Source organism: Mastigoproctus giganteus, chromosome 12 (assembly GCF_048544385.1).
Source record: "Mastigoproctus giganteus isolate SK-2022 chromosome 12, ASM4854438v1, whole genome shotgun sequence".
Lineage (NCBI taxonomy): Eukaryota > Metazoa > Arthropoda > Arachnida > Uropygi > Thelyphonidae > Mastigoproctus > Mastigoproctus giganteus.
This window is the reverse complement of record NC_143586.1, coordinates 6,081,690-6,103,931: the sequence shown is the minus strand read 5'-3', so window position 1 is coordinate 6,103,931 and position 22,242 is coordinate 6,081,690. Positions and strand designations below refer to the sequence as shown.

The 22,242-nt window shown below is 33.9% G+C and overlaps 1 protein-coding gene across 1 annotated transcript in view; it reads right to left on the bottom strand.

The window, feature by feature from the left end:
• Positions 1-21,832, bottom strand: part of Cox10 (Cytochrome c oxidase assembly factor 10) — a 76,195-nt gene extending 54,363 nt beyond the window's left edge. Inside the window, exons 1-3 of the mRNA XM_090386592.1 lie at positions 21,739-21,832; positions 16,686-16,833; positions 3,464-4,076 (exon numbers count right to left, since the gene is read on the bottom strand). Of these exons, the coding sequence (XP_090242718.1) occupies positions 3,464-4,076; positions 16,686-16,787 (715 nt within the window). The 5' untranslated portion in view covers positions 16,788-16,833; positions 21,739-21,832. The remainder of the gene's footprint in view (positions 1-3,463; positions 4,077-16,685; positions 16,834-21,738) is intronic.
• Between the last annotated feature and the right edge of the window lie 410 nt (positions 21,833-22,242).

Below are 22,242 nucleotides of genomic sequence, written 5' to 3'. Positions count from 1 at the left end.
GAATGGAATCAAGAAGCCTGAGAGAGGTTTTGGGGGCACCACCCCAGATGTGGGAATATTATTCCATGGCAGGGTGGATTTGCGATTTATACAGAGTTGGCAGCTGCTTGGAAGAAAGGTAATGCTGAGAGCGAAAGAGAAAACTAAGTTTTTTAGATGCAGAGGAAGCAATATTTGCAATGTGCTTGTGCCAAGAGAGATTAGAAGTCAGGGTAATCCCCAAAAGAGATATCATTTCGCCTAGAAATCGGAGTGTCACTAAAGATAAGCATAGGAGTAGAAGAATCCTTTTTGCGAGATATAAGACAAGACTGAGTTTTAGAAGGACTGAAATCAACTAAGTTGTCTTTGCCCCACTGGAGAATTACCTGAAGATCAGCATTTAAGGAATTGGTGGCAGATTTTCAAGAAGTTGAAGCTGATTGAGCAGCACAAGGTTTATCAAAATGGAAAGTGGAATGCAATGTGCTATCATTGGCAAAACTATGGATGGGATTTCCAGTCAATGGAAGAAGGTCATTAATATACAAGAGGAAAAGAGTGGGGGAAAGAACTAAAACTTGGGGGACACCGGCATTAGTGGAGAAGTTAGAAGACAGAGAGCCATCTACCATCACCCTCAGTGAGCGATCAGAGAGAAAACTGGATAACCAATTACTAAAAACAGTTGGCAAACCATAAGATGGAAACTTGTTTAGAAGACCTTTATGCCAAACACAATCGAAAGCATTTGAGATGTCAAGAGCAACTACTTGTGTTTCACCAAACCTTTCCATTCAATTAGTCCATAAATGGGTAACATAAGCCAGAATATCAATGGATCGACACTGACGGAATCCATACTGGTGATCGTTGATCAGATGGAAGGTTTCTGGGTAGTTTAAGAGTTGGCGGTTAATTGATTTCTCCATTACTTTAGAAAGAGTAGAAGTAATTGCAATGGGATGATAATTGGATGGGAGGGATTTGTCACCCTTTTTGGGAACTGGCTGGATATGAACAAATTTCCAAGCAGAAGGAAAAACACCTTTGGAATAAGAAAATGAAAAAAGGCGACATAGAACAGGAGTAAGTTCAGTAGAACAGGTTTTGAGAACAAGTGGAGAAATACCATCGGGAACAGGAGCTTTCTTAGCATCAAGATTCATCAAAATCCTTCTGACATCCTTTTGACAGAAGACCACAGGAGGCATTGAATGGAGCGTGTTGGAAATGGTGGCAGCTGTTTTACCAAGGTCATTAATACATGAGTCGGAAGAAAAATGGGATGCTAACAGATCAGCTTTATCCTTAGCTGAAGTGACAACAGAACAATCTGGTTTGGACAGAGGTAAGAGCAGAGATGTGCAAAAGTTGCGGCCAATAGCTTTGGCAAGAGACCAGAATGCTTGGCTACCATTAGGGCAAGAAGCAAGTTTTCTACTCTTAGCCTGTTCAAACTCTAGTTTGGACTGATTAATAACGGCTTTACATTTGTTGCGAGCTTTGGTGTAGACAGAAAATGAAACTGAAGAATTAGAAACAAATCAATTACAATATGCAACATTCTTCTTTTTGAACAGTCTTAGCACATTTATTGGAAAACCAAGGTTTAGATAAAGGACGAGATTTTAAAGTGGAGTGTGGGATAAAGGATTTCATTCGTGCAAGAATAATTTCACTGACACGATCTGAGCAAACGCTGACATCAGAACTTTTGAAACAGTAATCCGACCAAGGAAAAGAAATCTCGCGGGTCATCCCATTTTGCATTCTTGCAATGCCAAACAACACGAGGTTGGGAATAGCCATGAGATAAAGGTTCCATTGGAGAAGAGACAATCACCAAGTTGTGATCTGAAGTGCCTAAAGGACCTCTCATTTCGACAGCGTACTTAGAAGGGTTGTTTGTGAGAAAAAGATCAAGCGTGTTAGCTGTATGATTAGGATTGTCCAGTATTCTTGTAGGTAAATGAACAATCTGTACAAGGTCATTAGTAATTGCAAAAGCCTCACCATCTCGACCAGCTGGGTCGGTGTGACTAGAAAACGGAAGCCAGCTGGAGTTGTGAACATTAAAATCACCAAGGAAAATTACCTCACTGTTAGGAAAGTTCGACTGGAGAAAGTCAAGTTGCAAAAAGAGGAAGTCAAAGAGCTCCAAGTGATTAGTGGAGTTGGGAGAACGGTAGAGACAACAGATGAATTTGACACAATGAGGTAGAGAGATTTTAAGTCAGAGAAGATCAAAGAGAGGGGATTCCAAATTTCCAAGTCCCTGACAGGGAATATCAGAACGGACATATGTACAAGTACCACCTTTGAGGCGAAAGGAATCATACAGCGAATAATTTGGGCATCTGAGATGAGCAGTAGTTGAATATAATATAAATATGAATATAAATTGTTGAATATAATGCTGAATTTGAATATATAAGTTGAATACAAATTTAATCCTAATATTTTTAGACAAATGGATAAATTTTTGACTGGTTACAAGAGAAAATCCACTAATAATGAAGATACTGATGCTGATACAAGTAAAGGTAGAGGGAATACAAGCAACACGGAACAAAGAGGTAGAACTCCCAAGACAAGAAAATATGATTCATCATAATCCTATTTATCATTAGGATTCACAAGTGTTATTATAGATGGCTTGGAAAAACCAATGTGTTTGTTCTGTACAAAAGTTTTGGCTGCAGATAGCATGAGACCAGGCAAATTAAAACGGCACCTTAAAACTATGCATTCTGAATACATTGGTAAGCCCATAGAATTAAAATTAGATTAAATTAATTTAATTAGATGAGTTTAATAAACAAAAGCAAATGTTCAAAAAAATAGTTTCTGTTCCATCAAATGCATTGCTAGCATCGTAACAAGTTTCTTAAAGAATCGCAAAATGCAAAACACCACACACAATAGGAGAAACTCTAGTTTTGCCAGAGAACTAGAAATTGCATAATTATGGATGTTTTACTTCAAGGGAGGTGCCGGGAAAATTGTACAGGTCAAGGGAGGCATGGGCTCAGAAAGTGTGAGAAATGCTGCTTTAAACACTGAAAATGATGATAACTGGAAAGTTAAAATAACTTACGTAGATTTAAAAATCAAAAAGGCAGCAAATGATATTTCCCCTGGATCTATTGCTACAATTCTTCAGGATAATATGGACCACAAGACTGCAACATCTACATTGAATTGTCATTTTTCAATTACATCCACTCAGAATTCTGGTGAAAGATCCAGAGGGAAATAATGGCTGCTTTTTGATCTTAAAATTAATGCAAGTTACTTTACTTTACTTTCCAATTATTACAATTTTCAATTCATCCAATTTGTGCATAGAGAAATGGGGAGACTACAGTTTATAATTAGTTTTCCTGCATGATGAATTACAACACTTCCACTGAATTTTCAAAATAAAATGAATTTTAATAAATAATTAAAACAAAAATAAAAAATATATATTTTTTCTTACCTGTAAGCCGGAATTTTGAAAGCCTCTTATAATATGATGGCAGAAATTTTAACTCAATGGTTTCCTCGTGCCACTGAAGACCAGATGGGTTTACAGTATTTATAAGAACTAATTTTTTATTTTTATCTGTCACGTTACTATTATACTCTTCTCTCTCTACAGTGTTATTTACTTGCTGCTGAGGAAACTGGTTACAATCTACAGTAGGAAATCTTGATCCTGTTACATACGTTGATTTGCCAGAGTGAAAAGTTAGATGGGGATCATCTGCTAACCTTTTTAAGCTATTGAAATCAACAATTCTATGTGCTTTTCGAATGAAAAAGAGGGGTTGATCTTCATTAGGGATATCATGTGCAAGAGAGTTCAAAATATCTGTTAGGTGGACGGAAGGATAATTTGAATCGGAGACCATTTTGGGTTTGCTTAAATTTTCCTGGATTTCAGTTGAAGAATGAAGTTTGTGATGAGGTGATACATGTTCCACATATTCTTTGGCATTCTGATGTGAACAAGTATTAATATCTTCTGTCACTGAAGATGGGACTACAGCTCCAGATGCAACAGAAACAGCTTCTCTTTTCACGACAATTTTTGGAGTTGCACTGTTACACTAAATTAAAGAAAATAATGGACTCAGCTTTACTCACAAAAGAAATATCATATTTACCAAAGCGGATGTACTAAAATAAGCAGAGGAAAAAATTATAGCTAATTATAAAATGTAACATTAACTGCTGTGAGACATTAAAGTTAATGTCTCAGCATTTTTGGTTCTTTTGCATCTTACTGTTTATTTGTTTGAGTTCTGCAAGATGGCAGCTTACATATGTGCTTCAAGCAGGAAGCTCAAATATGATTTTATCCTGCTTACCTTCATACGAAACAATACTTTAATGTCCATTCCTTTTCACAATTCCTTTATTATATTCTAGAGAATTAATGAGCAACCTTTTCCTGCAACATGCCACATATTATGGTGGAAATGCATTGCATGCCACCTAAGGCAAATTCAGTTTGTCTTGGGTGGCATAAAAGGTTCACCTTCCCCCTTCAGAGATGCAGGGGAGACTACTGCAAAAACAAAAACATACCATGCCAAAAATTTTAGGTAAAGTTCTTAAAAAAAATCAATAATCTCCCTATTCCAACTATGAAATGGAATTTTATGTTAAATGCTTGAAATAACAAAAATCCAGAAAAGATTATGTTTATAAATTAAATTTCATATAACTTTTTTTTTGTACTTACAGAACTGATGTCACGAGCTCATTAACAATCCTACATACTTTCACTAAACAAACACTAAAAGGTAGTAAATATGTATAGACTATGGTTACAGGCCACAAGGAATGCTTAAACAAGTAAAATTTTGTTTAAGCATTCTTTGATATTTACACTGAAACTGTCACGTTGAAACTCTGGTCATAATTTCTGACAATAATCCAGATTGAAAATAAACATACAATAAAATTTTTTTTTGTGTCTGTCACTGACATAAGCAGCATATACTGCAGGTCAGCTAACACTCTTCTAGAGGGAGAACTATATGGCAAGTTTTTAAAATACAGTACTGCAAGTACAGTATAACAAAACATAACACAGTTGAAGCTCTTTATAGCACCCTTCCAGGAAATGACAAATAATTTTATCGATAGTTCAAAAAAGAACAATGTTTGAACATTTAATTTAATTCTACTGATACAACATAGTATAATCTATTTCATAATATGTACTACAGTATTAAGCAAGAAAATGAAAATTGTATATTTTGGATAGATTGTACAGTAGTGGAAGAACAGATGTCACACACTATACTGCAGGTACCCTACAGTGATTTCACACAGACCATTCACTTGGCAGTGAGGGAAGATTAATTTGTAAATTACATATTTACAGTGATTACTATCTACAATTGTACATATGTATACAGTAATTACTATATACAGTATCTATGTATATGTGTGCACACTTACATATATATAAAGGCCTCACTATAGACAGGGGAATTGGTTTCAGATTTCAAAATAATGTGTCCAAACATTCTGTTTCAGTGGCAGAGCAGGTTTTAAAAGACAATTATGAATAGTGAATAAGCCATGCATGAAAGCAGTTTATTCACTTTCATATTTAGGCTATGCTCGAAAAAAATTATGTACAAGTTTTAACCCCTGATGAGAGCCCTTCAAATGAAACTTCTTGCTCAACCATAGTAGGTTCCTCTCTTAATCACTACAAATTTCAGGTTCCATTATGCCTGTAATGACATATGTGGAACCCAAAACCTCTTCATTTGTGCATACCTAGAAACACCAATTTCTGTATTCTCTTAAACATAGTATTCAAAACATGTTTCCTGTCTAATTTAGGTGATGATGCATATCCTCAAAACTTTCTTCACTATAACTGGCCTGTTCTTTGCAATTAACAGAGGAAGAAGCATGTGAAGCATCATTTGTTGTATCACTCCAAGTGATAAATCCAGCATATTTGAAGCAGTTGGTAATAACCTTTTTTTTTTTCCATTTCATCTCATACTGAAACACATAAATAGGCAGTATGCATGCAGCTTCCCATTTTGCATTTTTTTGCTTTAGAGAAAAAGCAAAATTTTGTTTAAGCATTCTTTGATAGTTTTTCTTCAAAGCTCTGGATTGTACCTTCATCGAGTAGTGGAAGAACAGATGTCACACTATACTGCAGATACCCTGCAGTGATTTCACAAAGACCATTCACTGGCAGTGAGGGAAGCAGTTATCCAGAAACAGCAATTTTTTTTTTATTCTTCTCACTCACCTTGTCATTTAAGTCTCTGATCCATTCTTCATAGATTTTAGATGACATCCAAGAACATTTTGGTTTTCTCAATACATAGTCTGCAATGGCTTCAAACATATCAAGCAATGGGGCTTCTGGATTTTCCCACTGATTAAACAGGAACCTTATCTGTGCTAGGTATGTTTGCCACTAGGAGAAAGGTAATCTATTGTTTTGTCTTTTATTTATTTATTTTTTTTTGTTTCTGCCACATTTCACACCTTTAAATAAGCATTTTATTTGACAGCAATTCAAAAAAACAAGTTAGTTATTGAGCACACTGAGTTCGTTTCAGGCATGTTCAATTTTTTTTCTTAAATCAAATGATTATTTTTAATTTTCCATGATTAATAGACATGAAAAGTAAATATAATTATCTCCTTATCAATTAATTAAGATAACTTTATAGAATGCTAAAACTATCAGTTTACGTTCTGTAACTTAGCCATTTAGTTTATTACTCTTCTTCCATACTACTTTTTTTAAGTCCCTTTTCTCTCTAGATACAGATATTTCTTTACAAACAATCACATTCACAAGGCTTGTGCAACAATACATGCAAATCATGCATAGACTTTCTAAAACTAACAATACTGCATTAAAAATTACATTTAATCTATTTTTATTTTTATTATTATTTTTTTATTAATAACAAGATACACAACAAGTAACCATTAACAGTGTATCTGAGATCAGAACAATAAACATAATAACAATAATATGAAATCCAACAGGAAGATAAACATTTATATAGATTCAAACATTAAAATCATATGTACAAAAGAGGACTGCATTAAGTTAAGTTACAGTAAAACAAGTAATATTAATCAGTTAGAGAATAGAAAAATAATAAAACACATAATACTAATAAACTACAATAATTAGATCAGAGCTAGTCACTTTGCAGTTTAAGAGAAGAGGCAAACTTGTGGATGGAGTTCATCAGTGACTGGAAGTTGTCAAAGAAGTCAATGAGAGGTTGATTTGCTGTTTCTGTTCAGTGGACTGAACTTCATAAAGTCCGTGGTGGCAGAGTCAAGGCGAAACGGTGTAAGGTTCCTGACTTGTCTACAAGGAGCACTGAAGTTGATTTTGCTAAGGATATCAGATGCTTCACAAGTTCCAATGATTAATTTGGCTAGAAGGGTGATCTCAGCAGTAACTCTTCTGGTGCACAGAGGCCTCAGATGAAAGTAATCACACAGCAATTCATAATACACTGAGTAAAAGAATAGAGGATTGTGGTACGTTAGGTAACGAAGAAAATTTTTTTGGACTGCTTCAATTTTGTTAGTTAAAGTCTTTGTGTGAGGATTCCAGATGGGTGAACTGAATTCCAAGGATTGGCAGAACAATAGTTTTATAAAGGATAACCACATATCTGTAGTTTTTGATATCCTGAAAAAGGCCTCTGAGGTTGGGCAAATTCATATTTTAGCATAAATCAGCTCATACACCAACCATGAGAATAAGTATTTACTGTAATTAAAATATTTACAAATTAAAATAAAATAAATATTTACAAAAAAGCTCTGACTGTATTTCAAAATTATAAGAAGCAATAGCATGTAATGAAATGAAAACTCTAATGTTTATAAAAATATTTATACTTAAAAATGCTTAAAAATTGTTTTATATATAAATTTTTTAATGGAAATTTTTTTATTTATTTATTATTTTTATGAGTTTTTTTTAATTTATTTACTTTTTTTATTTTTTTGGTTGGATTTTTTATCCTAGTCCACATATTACTACTTTTGGCAGTAAGATACAATAAGTGAAAGTTAGACAGTGAGTTACAAGAAGTGAAATAATAAGTTAAAATAAGTGAAAGTTAAATAGTAATGGATGATTTTCACACTACTTACTGCTATAATGCTAATATAATCACAGTTAATAATATATTAAATATTAATGAAGTTGAAACTATCTTTAGAGAAAATATCTGCTTTTATCTTTCGAGATCAGATACTGGAGTTTCTGAGTACCATAAGAAATACTAAAATATAGCATCCATAAAGTCTGAAATCAATGTAAACATTTTAGTTTCAATACCTGTGGTCAGAGTGACCACCACTAATTTCAAAACATTTTTGTACACAATACAACATGTTTTCCTTTCCCAGTACTTATGTCACACCAAACAGACTCAACATTGCATTGTCCACCAACATCAATTGGATGCACTTCCTTAGATTTTATGTGTTTCTTAAAACAGGGAATGTCTTTGTGTGTGTGCGATGCAAGGAGTGTGAGGAAGTCACGTGCATTGTTATGGGCTTATATGAGAGCTTGAATGACTGGGTGGATGCCCTCAAAGGATTTAATTGAAGGGCCCATCAAGCTCTCAACTGCCCACATCAATGCCAGAGCATCACTTGGACATCATGCAACACAATGGCAACCCCCAAGGCAGAATGTGTTGGTTCCAAAGGAATATTATACGTGACTACTGTCAGGGAAACAGGAACATATTGTGCAAAAAGGCATGTCTGCCAGGGACAAAGGTTGATGCCGTAGAGCAGATATCATCTTTTAAGGGCACAAAGGGTGATATTGTTGTACACGTTGGCACTAATGATAAATTACAGTGTCTGGAGACTAGGCATCTGTGAGGTGATCTGATTCAGGTGTATAAAGCCTTGAATGGTTTGGGCATGCTCAATGACGATATTCTTCCTCTTGCTCAAAATAATCGCCTAAGAGGGCATAAATTCAAATTGAGGAAAGATGGTTGTAGGATAGATGTGTGGATGTTTGCCTTTAGCCAGCGGGTGATTGATTGCTGGAACAAACTTCCATCTGTCGTTGTAGAAGTTGATAGCTTAAATAGATTCCACGCAGAACTTGACAAACATTTGGAGCGAGTGGATGGGTGAAATAAGGGTTTTTTTTTTTTTTTTTTTGGCTGATGCTATATAAGCTTGCTTTCTTGCATCATGTGCCTTTGCTAATGCTAATATTTTCCCACATATCAGCATTGATAGATCCAAGTATCTGTACTAGTCTATCCTTAAGATGCTGCAAGTCTGTAATTTTTAAAGAATAAACTTTCAACTGTAAATAACCTTTGCCATGATTAGTTCTTGAATGATGGGATGACCAGAATGAGGTTTATCAGTAACTGAACCCATTTCTTTAAATTTTTAACAAAAGTTTTACTACTACAAATTCAGATATGGGATTTTTTTTTTTTCTAGATGATGGTTACTGAACTCTGCTGCTATTTCTCTGTGTCCACCCCTTTATATCCTCAAAACAAGGCAATTTCTGTGCACTATTATAAGCCTAACATGATTATTATACATGGGCAACATTAACCAGGAAAAAAAAAGAAAATAAACTTTAAATTAAATCTATGTTTATAATGGTTCCAGACTTTATACATGCCCTATACAATATAATTCAATGAATATGCAATTAAAATAATAAATAGTTTACAAATACAGTGGATTCCGGTTATTTGGGGCAAATCTTAAAAAACAGAAACCAATCGAGAAAATAGCCAGGGTTTACTTCGCTTAATTGGGACAGCATGCCGTTTAATTGGGGCAGGAGACCGCAGCACTGGAGATTACCCTACGATTGTCTCCGACGGTACCACATGGTTCGGTTGAAATTCTGGAAGTCACTACCATAAAACAATAAAAACAATTAGCACTCACCTGTTTATTGGGCTTTTCTGTTAGTGAAATCTATCATAAACGGACAGTAAACTCGATCTTACTGAATTTGCGATAATACCAACAGCTGGAATTCTGTGGGTTATTATGGCAAAATGTGTTTACACTTCCATGAAATCTTCAATCATATAAAAAAATTAATTTTCAGATCTTCTCTTCATTCCTATTTTTAAAGCTTTATAACTCGTTACTCTGTTCTCACTTGCGCGTATTGTGTTACTTGCAATTTGTGTGTGCCGTGTTCTTTGTTATTGATTGCTTATCTTTTTATTGTTTGTTTTAAATTTTAATCCCCACCCACAAATGTCAGTGGACAGAAATGTCAACTAGTTCGTATGTACATATTACAGTATGTATTAATTATTCGATTATCATGTATATTCTTCTGATTTTCACATATCATTTAATTTTTTAATTGGTAAGGTAATAAAGGGTAAATTTGTGCTTAATATATCTTTGCTTTTATAGCCTGTGGATAATATTCCTCCTATTTTCGCTAATAAGAATCGCTGTTTAATAGAATTAAAATTCAATTCATAAACGTGATCACAATGACCGGCGCTTACTGCACATCGTATAGCAAATGGTACTTTACTATGTTGAGTTCGTCGTAACATGATTTGATTGTACAGTGAACCAATTGTAAAGGGGGGTACATTGTATTTTTAACTATTTACGTGAAACTTCGGATAATTGGGGCATCCACTTAATTGGGCCAAAATGCACTAGTCCCGATGTGTCCCAAATAACCGGAATGGACTGTATTATATGGCAAAAGTGGAGGGTTATTATCAGTAGAATTTTGATGCCAAGTATCAGTAAGTGCTAGGATGTCTCAATCAAATCAATAGAGTGGCCTTTTTAATCTAAAAATATATAATAATAAAAGAAATAAAATATACAAATAATCTTGAAAAATATTTTAGCACGCAGCCACTGCACTTGTGCAGTATACGTACATTTCAAAATTATTACTGAAGTCACAACATTACGCAAAATTATATGCAAAAATACTTCACACTATTATAAAAAGAAATTTATACAGTCCTATCACACCATGGACTGTGGTTTGGAAACACATTCAGCTGTAAAAACTGATTCCAATCATTTGTAGATTGGGAAGTTCAGGAAAGTGGCCACCAGATAGAAGCAACCAATGGCAACACGAATACAACTAATTTGCAAATTTATTTTAATTATGCTTCAATTAATTATATCCACAAAATACAAAATACGAATTAATGTATTTTAATATAGCAGTGATAGCACCCCAAAGTGTAGCAAACACTGTAGCATCGCATGTGACAAGTGCTTTTTTTTTATTATTATTATTTCTGGAAAAGTTTTGGATTTTTTGAATTCTGTTTGCTGAAAAGATATGTCACTTTTTTAATAAATCAAATATTTAAAAAATGCCATTTGAATTTTAAAAATTCAAAAAATCAAAAAACTTAAAAAAGGTCAAGTACACTTTCATACACTTTTGTAAGTGTACACATTTTAAAAAATGGGTACAAATACTTAAAAAAAATTGTTTTTTAAATAATATATGTATATACACATGTATTAGATACTATTACTCACTTCCATTTTCAAATTTATTTCAAATTTGGTATGCTTTACATTATTCCACACTTGAATCATCATACCCACCTCACTTCCCACAGAATAGTAAACTTCTTCACTGAATGCATTTCATGTTCTCGCCTTTATTTATGCAAAAAACAAATCATTCAAAAACACTTGTGTGAGAAGTATACCCTGAACTGAAAACAAGCATGGAATTCGAAAGTTCATAGTGATGTCACTGACAATCAAGTTTAATGCCACTCTTCACTTAAATACAGTAGAATATCAGTTATCTGGAACAATTTGAAAGGCTGATCTTTCATTCTTTTTTTTTTTTTTTTTTTATTGAGGGTAGTACAGTAGGCTCCGGTTATAGTGGTCATGTTTGCAAATTGAATTTCGATTCTAATAAGTGAAAACTTAGGAAATCTCTCCAAAGAGATTTCCTAAAATGCTTTAGAGTGTGTACTTTGTGGTTTCTTCAGAAGCAAAGTTTAAGTGAACAAGTCTGGCCCAATATTGGGTGAAAAAACATTGGATTTTAATTGAAAATTAATAGGTAATGAAGATTTTAAGACAAGCACAAGTTGGCTGAAAAACTAAGACAAGCACAAGTTGGCTGAAAAACTAAGACAAGGGTATACGTGAACTAGATATTCAAGGAGAGAAACTTTCTGCAGACAAATCAGCAGTGGTGTCCTCTGAGAAGTAAGTTTGCTTCAGTTATAGCAAATTAAGAGAAAGAAAACGTTTATAATGTTGATGAGACGGACTTATAGAAATCATTACAGAGAAAAACCCCAGCCACTAAAATAGAAATGCCTGCACCAAGTTTTAAGATGAGAAAAGAGCGAGTTACAATTGCTGTGTGTGTGCAAATGCCACTGGGACGCACATTGTCCATGCTCGTTAACAGTAAATAGAAAAAAAACGAGAGCATTTAAAAATCTTTCTAATTTTCCTGTTTTGTATAAAAATCATAAAAATGCCTGGATGGATGTTTCTGTTTTCTGAGATTGGTTTATAATTTTTTTTTTATTTAATTAATCTTAATTTAATCGTAAGGTAAGATTAAATTTATTTAATCTTACTGGAAAATTTTGTTTGATTATCTGGAAAATTTGACCATCCGGAAGAGGTCTGACATCAATTATTCCAGATAATCAACACTCTACTGTAGTTGCACAGGTGGTAGCACAACCACCACACCAGACAAGATGCACATATTTAACTATTTTGGAAATGCTGTGAAATTCACTGAAAAAAACTATTGCAATAAGTCGTCTACATTTAGAAACCAAGGAAATATTTCAGATTTTTAAACATTAATTAAAGGATAATGAGGACTCATTATCCTTTGACTCACCAACTCTCACTCCACCCCCTTCCACCCAAAAAAAAGGAAAATTGAATGATTTTTTAGTTAATAATTAAACATTTTGTTTATATTTTTTAGATTTTGGTTTAAAAATTATAGTTTTCATATTGACTATAAATATTTACAAATTTTAGTTTAATTTAGAATTTAAAATATTTAATGGTAAACCATGGCTTTCTATGGGGAAGGATATGGATTTTGATTCTTTTTTTTTTTTTTTTTTATGTAAACCCCAAATACGAGAGGAATTAGAACCTACAGTACTTAGTACCATGCTTGGGTTGGAGGTTGAGAAGATGAAAGAAGATATTTGTTGACATTGGACTTGAACTTCTGTAGACTGTAATTTTCAGGAAATACATATGAAGGAAGGTTGTTCCAGAAAAACGGCAGTTGAATGAATAAATGAGGAAGATGAAAAGTTGGCTCTGTGAGTTTGAAGTTGGACAGTAAATGGATGTTGGCTTGTGGCGGCACGTGTTCGGACTGTTTTGAAAGAGAGAGCGGGAATTATAGAAGCCAATTCAGAAGAACAATGCCCTTGGAAATATCTATAGAAGAGGCATGCAGCAGAAACAGTCTTTTGGTTTGCTTACGAAATAAAGGCTCAAAGCCTTCCATAAAAACAAAATTTGCTCTATACATGGTTGTAAAGAAAGTCATCTAGTTAAGTGCTTTAAAATAAGTGCTTTAAAATTTCTTTAAACTCTGTTTCGGCAAACTCATGAAGGGATAACCTTAAATTCTTTAAGGTTATCCTTTTTTTTAGCTGAAACAGAAAAATGACCATATATTTTCAAGACAATATTTTCTATATCAATATCTAAATTACAGAAAGTATATAAATAAATATTATTTAGCTAAATTATGAATAATGTGAGCATGGCAGTTTGCTTTAATTATGTCTTCATTTAATTTCTTAATATTTTGGAATAAGGATTTATTACTCCCAAAATTATAGTTTGCATTGTCTGCACTGAAATTAGATACCCTTTGCATATCCAATCCTAAATTACTCATTGAATTTTTTTAGGCACTCAAACATTCCATCTGCACTCTCATCAACATTTTCAAAAAAATCAACTAAATAGTTTGTAGGAACATATTCTTTGTTGAAGTACTGAACTGACAAAGGAAACATTTTCGTATTCTTTCTATTAGAAGCATCAATCTCTAAACAAAAAAATAATGGTGGATCATAAAGTTTTAAACCACCCAAAATAATTTGCAATGCATTTTTACCTAAAACATAACAAACAATGGCAGCAGATTTAGTTCTTCCACCTGATATTTTTGGTGCCATTTTTGAATAATTTTAAAGTTTAGAGTTCAATTCATGCTACAATCTAATGAGTTAAAAGAATGGTGATGCTTAATTGAATGATAAATATGAGTTATTTCTGCTGCAGTAACTAAATCCTCTTCTTTCATATTCTTTTTTACAAGAAACCTATCAAGATTTGAAGAATTTGCTGATTTATGAGCTTGTGAGTCTTTATGCTGAGTAACTGCTAAGATGCTCATATAACCAACTTTAAGTACAGAGGAGACATCTCGCCTCATGAGGATCATTTGTTGAAGCTAGCCATTCGTATTCTTGCTCCCAATTTTTGTTATAAGAACAAAGGCTCTTCTTTTTTTTTGGGGGAAATTACATTTTTGATGGCTTAAAAATGAAATATGTTTGTATATAACATGAAATATGTAGGTTCCTATAACCATATAAATGAAATTGATAAATTTTTCTTTGTAAAGTTATAGGAAAAACAGTTTAAACAAAGTCACTGAACTCCATATTATAAAAAGTGATTTTTCCGATACCTATGATTTTATTAATTGCCTACCAGTCGCACAATTTTTGTGAAAATTAGATCATGGCCACATAAGGTGGAAGTTTTTATACTTTGTCAAAAAATATAATTTCAACAAGAAATATGCAGTTAAGTGCATGGTGCTTGTGAAACTACATATATGAGCCAGAGAGGCTAGAATAGGTTAAGATTATCTCTTTATGATTCATTTCTCAGTCGTGGATTTTGCATTTGAGGGGTTTTTTAACATATCCCTGTTAAAGCTTTGAAACCAAATTGTAATTTTTTGTCAGTCTGGGGGCCCTGCACATGGGGGGGTTTGAAGTATACACCTCCTACGCCTGCAGAAATCTGCCACTGCCATTACAAGGCACAGGCATTGAAAAATGAAAATAAAGGACAAATTGCATCCTTTCTCATTTCAATAAAGGACAAGGACAGTTTGGCTAAAATAAAGGATTGTCCTTTGAAATAAAGGACATCTGGCAATCTACACCTGATTGGCACAGTGGCCACCATATTAACATCAATTAATGTCAATTAATCAATTATTATAATTAATATCAATTAATGTTGAGTAAAATACATTAGTATCTATTTCACTACATAAAGTATTCTCCTGATTAATAGCTGAAGCTTTGTCACAGAACAGAGAAGAAATGTACAATAATTATTTATTACGTTCAAAAGAAAAACCCATTTGGAGTTCAGCTTTTGAGAATACTGCATTACCTCACATAACATATTCCATCTGCATGTTTTTAATCCTGCTGATGGTTCTGTACAAGTAAAGTATTGCATAAAAATTGCTGTATGATGCATTAAGAACATGAGCTATATCATCTACAAGTATAGCTGACATTTTGTTCACTTAAATGGACATCAAAAAACAAAATATGCATGTCATGACCATAGAAAATCCTTATATTAGTCATGAAGATACCTTTGCATCCAGAAAGATGCACAGTACAGCATGCGATTTCACTGCTGAAAATGTTGGATCGGTCATTCATGACGACAACATGCAAGTCCATCAAGGCCACTTTTATACCAAACCTTCATGTTTATTGGGAGTCAAAAGGAAAAAAATATATATTTCCATCAAGCAAGCCCATTCATGGCAAATACAGTTCTTTTCACAAGTGCTGTAATATCAGAAATGATCCTTTTAAGTGAAATAATTTAGCAAATATAAGAAATTAAAACAGAAAACATTTTTTTTTTTGTATGGTTTGTACAGGGATAATGCCAGTGGTAGATGCAGAAAAAAATGACAGGAGGGGCACCATTTTGTGCCTTGTTTGTGCACAAAATAATGCACAGAACAAAACAAATATGACACTCAAACATAATGTGACTGGCGGACACAGGCACACAGCTAAAGTCTGCATTACTTTGAAATAAACATTACGCACAACCAAACTGCATGATGCCATGAAGTAGAATGGCGATCACATCAGCATCAGTGTTGCCAACTGTAGTCAGCTGAAAATAGCTGAGCCACAATGCAAAAATAGACAAAATCCTATGTTAACAATGAAAAAATATTTTTTTTTTTTTGTAGGTAAAGGGAATTTAAACGATTGATGTATATTCTCCGAAAAATGACAGGGGGGGGGCACATGCACCCACCCTGAATCTGCCACTGCATGGTGCTGTAGTGTAATGATTGCACTTGTACATCATATTATTGTCTAGAACTGGATTCTCCCTGGACTTTTTTTTTTTTTTTTTTTAATTCTGAGATGCCAAGACCAGGAAGGATCAGTGTATTTCATGGATGTACCTACTGAAAATATAATAAAGATTATATGTATCAATAATTATGAGGAGTGAATTAAAGTTAATAAAACCTTTTGCATATTTACTATTAGATTATATGTACATATCCTTTCAGTAAAATTAAAAGTAAAAAACCATGTTATCTTTTCATACATATATGCATATCTAATCCTTTTTCTTACCTCTCTTAGAGATTGTTTTGTAATGAACTTATAGTATTTGATACAACCCCTTGTTTTCACCACAAAGGGCTGTTTTAATGGCAGCACCAAAAATGATGACATTTATCAACTAGAAATCCTGAGCTTCAAAGGCAGCATGATGCAAGGTCTATGGAATATAAAATATATATATTTTATGTGAAATAGTTATTTAATTTTCATACTATAATAAAAAAAGCTGAATTCTTCACTAGGTGTTTGTTTTGTGCAGTACAATAGTTTTAATTTGTTATAAATTTATATTCCTAACAAATGGCTGGGTACAAGACAAAAGTTTTCATATACCATTAGCTTCAAATTGAAAGTGTTCTACCAGCTAAAATATATTTTGGTTCTCCTTCAACTAAAACAATCATACCTTTAATTGTGAATTTTATTTCAAATATATACAATAAAATAGTGCATATATTTTGCATTTCTTTTTTTTCCAAAATTCTCTTTCTAAACTTTGGGTGTATCATACTGTCTGGCAAATATGGTATACTGAATGGAAGTTCACTGTGTGCCTGCTTGTATAAAATTTTTAGCAATCATTGTCCCTATCACTTCATACTGAATTTAAATGACTGCATAAAAAGAAAACAGATTATTATAACTTTCTTCACCTAATGGGTCTTTAACTTGCCACAGGATTCTGTTGGGTCTCTACTTTGGTATGGTGTGGATCGTTGTGGGGTCCAGTCCCTCGAATTCTGCTAGCGCCTTCTAATCTGAATATTGCAACCTTGTCTCTTTCCACTTCAGCTGTACTGGATAGAGCCAAATTCGAAAGGAAGAACTGTAAATACTTCTGTATTTGCTGTTCCTCCTCTATCTGTTTCAGCTGTCTCCATATTCATTCTCTATAGTTGGCTTATCCTGCTTAATTTTTTACAAGACTGCAGGTGCTATCAGGTTCTTCATGCCAATGATCCACATCTGGGCTGTTCTGCAACCCGAACAGTAGGGAACAGATGGACCTGCAAACTAACCACTTGGTGTGAAGGCCCATCCTGTACATTATCGTACCGGTTTCTAATTTGGTTTACTAGAGTATATTCACATGAACGTATTCATTTTGATGATGCACTTGTTGGCTCTTACTTCCTTCCTGGGTGGTCACTAGCACATGTGTTTGTTTGTTGTTTGTTATTTGGTTTTTAGGAGTATTAGCAACTAAGGCCATATTGCTCCAGGAATATGCGGTGGCCATTCCCTTTACCTTTCCGCATCCTCCGTATTTGGTGGTGATGGACTCGAACCCCAGTCTAATCAAGAAGCGTGTGCTACGCACTGCTGCTGCTCCTTCCCACCTGGCTACGGAGGAGCCCTAGCACATGTGCAGAAGTGCTTCCAGTTGTTTGGGCTGGGTGGTCCTGTCCTTCAAGTTGTGTCAGTGGTAGCCATATGGGGACTGTACCACTTTCTCAACTGTTGTTCTCGGGCGGCTGTCTCCAAGTTTCCAAACTGACCCCTCAGACTAAGGTCTGAATGCAAGTGACTTTATCCTAGACCACAGTTGATACAGTATGTTCAATATTTCTACTTCTCGGCTATGAAGGTGGACCTGTTTAGCTTTGGCTTGTACATCCACTGGTGGGTGGTAGTTACTGAATTTAGTCTGGAGTTTACTAGCACATCAGCAACATAGACTATAATGCACCAACAACAATTAATGAATGAAAAACAGATATAAGAATAGTAAAAGATACAAAGACTATAAAATATTACAATGACCCATGAAAATGGGTCACTATTTCAAGAACAGAATTATAAATGAATTGTCAAAAGAGGTATGAATCTTATATAAATAAGTACTAAAAGTATATGTAATAAAAGAGTATATTTCGAATAAAACTAAACATGTTAAACCAGCTAAAGACAATTACACCCATATAGTATCTGACTAAGTGTAGGGCTTAGTCTGACGGCTAAAAGCAGTAAAAGATAAACACTATTCATGTCTAAAACATTAACATTCAAATAAAAATATATCTAATGGTGAAAAGGTTTTACTTAAGTAAACTCTACAAGGAAACTGTTGAATCAGATTGGTCCACTTGATATTGATGGTTCAACTGTTGATGATCCTGCTCAGGTAGCTGACAAACTAAATGAGTATTCTGCATCTACATTTGCACATGAGGAATTCTGTAGGGAAGTGGAAGCCAGACATTTATCAAACAAAAGTTAAACATAAGAAGGCACCCAGGGTGGATGGGATCTATCCAGTTATATTAAAGGAGGAAGCAAAGGAAGTAATCAAACCCTTAGCCATCATTATGAGAATATCACTGGATTCAGGGAAGGTCCCCATGGACTAGAGTGTGGAAATGTATCCCAAATTCACAAAGGTGAATCAAAGAGTGACATGAGTAATTACAGACCTGTTAGTTTAAATTCTGTTCACAGGGGAAAATAATGGAGTCACTGGTGAAGGAAGCATTGCAGGATCAACTAGACAAGACCCCAGTTATAGTTCAGACACAGCATGGGTTTATTCAGTGGAAATCTTGTCTGACCACTTTTATTGGACACCCTGAAGTGGTTGCAAAGGAACTGGATGCAAAAAATTAATTTTGATATCATACTCTTGGATTTCAGGAAAGTTTTTCATACTGCTGCACATGGAAGACTGCTGTACAAATTGAAGCACTGTGGCATTAAGGGCAATTTGCTGCTATGAATAAAGGGATGGTTGAGTGGGAGAAGACAAAGTGGTAATCAATGGACACTGCTCTTCGTGGACTAATGTTATTAGTGGAGTCTCCCAGTGTTAAGTGTTGGCCCATTGTTGTTTTCTATATTTATTAATGATATTGATGAAGGCATATCAGGCTTAATGTTCAAGTTTGCAGATGATACAGAGGTTGGCAGGATGGTTAATGACAGTAATGATGGTCTACTACTGCAACAGAATCTAGAAAAGTTAGGCAGATAGGGAGAAATGAAAACAAGTTGAACACTGAAAAATGCTCAGTATTGCATATGGGTAGCAGTAGCCCTCGAATAACAAACCAAATGTGTGGTACACCACTCAGAGTAAGTGGAAAATGAAAAAGCCCTGGTGATAATTGTGCAGTCAGATATGGAGTTCTCTGACCAGTGCAAATGCTGCTAGGATAGCTCATGGAGTTTTGTCAATGATATACAGAAACTTTTCTAGCAGGGATAAGGAGGTGATAATCCCATAGTATAAGGCAATAGTTTTTCTAATTTTCTTGACAATACAAAATGGAGGCTGAAACCAGCCCACTAAGTAGGTATATATATATCAGTACTTAAACAGCGTGAACACCAGCATACAGAGTAGAAAAGAAAACATTCTGTACTTCATGTTTTGGATTTCAATAGAAAAGAGTATCATGTAATCTCAACAAAAGCAGTGAACATTTTACTCCAATGTTCAACTTCTTACCTCTGTGAACAAGCTTTTTCATGTCCAACAAACATTAAATGTAAAAAAATAAATTGTCTTCTGTCTTGACTGAGAATTCAATACTGACAAAAGAATCTTATATAAATGCGTATTGGGCAAATAAATATATAAAATGCACGTGACAAAAATATAAATGTATGTATCCTGTTAATATACCCTCCTAATATAAGTTACAAGTCTAACTTAACCAGTGTATATTTATGTACCTTTATTAAACATGAATTATATGAGTTATATATATCAGTAGAAATAGTTTATGATAATGATTACTGTATGGGTGGATGTTTATTATTTTATTATTGTCATTAGCCATATGGTGCAAGGAAGCCTGAGGCTTATGCTGCACCAGCCAAAAAAGAAAAAAAAAAAAAAAAAAATTCTGAATTACCCTGTGTGAGAGAGAGAGAGAGTCAGAAGTAGAAGGAGAATCACCAAGAAAAGAGAAGAATGATGATATCCAGCTCAGGACCCTGGGTTTGCCAAACCCATACTCACCAGATGTGAGCCCCTGGTGTTAGCAGCATAGGAGTGAAGGTGTCCATAACTTACTTTCACTTGATATATAACCCCAGGGGCTCACATCTGGTGAGTATGGGCTTGGCAAACCCAGGGTCCTGAGCTGTATATTATCATTCTTCTCTTTCTTGGTGATTCCTTTCTGCTTTTATTCTCTCTCTCTCTCTCTCTCTCAGGGTAACTCGGGAATTTTTTTTTTTTTTTTTTTTGGCTGGTGCAGCATAAGTCTCAGGCTTCCTTGCACCACATGGCTAATAATAATAATAATAATAATAATAATAAACAAAAAGTGTCACTTAAAATATTATATTTTAACTTTAATATATATAAAAATATGTGATATCAGAATATTAAGTTGAAGTGTTCCACCGTGCAGCATGCCAAACTAAAAGTACTAAAAAAAGGAAAGCAGAACTATAAAGTAGGATGATGCTGAAAGAATATGAAAAATACTAATGATTTAAACAATGTAATAATATACGATCAATGTGATAATGATTATATACATAGTATAATATATATAACACTAGTTACAGGGCATTCGTTTATTTTATATACACTGGTTAGATTAGGTTGTCAGTTCTGCTCTGACCGTATTGATCGTCTGAGGTATAAACAGAAAATGTATTTATTTATTTATTCACTTTCTTGCAACTTTTGCTAGAGGGAAGTAATCAGTATTTTTTTTTTTTTTAGAATTTATTTTTGTCCTGGGTTTTATTTTAATTTTCATTTAGAAATCGCTCCCATTAGTAAAACCAATCTATGCGGAATTCACAGCAAGGTCTCCGTTGACCAGAGAGCATTTAACCATATATGATTAAATGTACTCTAAATCATTAAACACCAGATATAATTAGCTAATAAAATCAAGCGATATTGAAAGAAATCCGCTATTTCCAGCTTGCCTTAAAAGGGTATTAGAAAAATTTGCAATCAGCTTAAGAAAAAAATAAGAAACAGGACTCTGCCTCTATTGCAGCTGTGAAAAACAATTATCACTCACATGGTTCGCACGTCGTCTGTACCGATTTAAAATTATGTTCATACCTTGTTCCTCAAGTAATTAAAAATACTTACGTATGCAGAAAAAATCAAGTAAAAGACGATTTTTTCGAAGTTTATAAGGCACTTCACAATCATTGCATATCTCTTAATGAAAGCATAAAAATTTTAAAATTATGAAAGAAATGTGACTGCTACGCGAATTTAGAGTAGGTAAAATATAATTAGTGTTAAAGGCCTAGCAGTGCATTTTCACTAAAGGCTACTACTGTTTGATACAGTTAGATCACTTCTTATACTTAAAAAATATCAATTGATAAATGAATATTTTTTAATTCTGCATTTCCCACCCATTGCTTACAAATTTCACCGGCTAAACCCAACAACCGCAAAACTACTCATGACCTTGTGAGAAGATCAACTTTTTGCACCGTACACAAATGAAAATGGGATGAACTGCCTATAAATATTGTTATCAATACTAACAAGAGAGGATGAAATTAAAAATTATGAAATAGTAAAATAAAGCTTGCTCATATAGAAAACATGAAAAAAAGTAAAATAATGCAATGCCGAAAA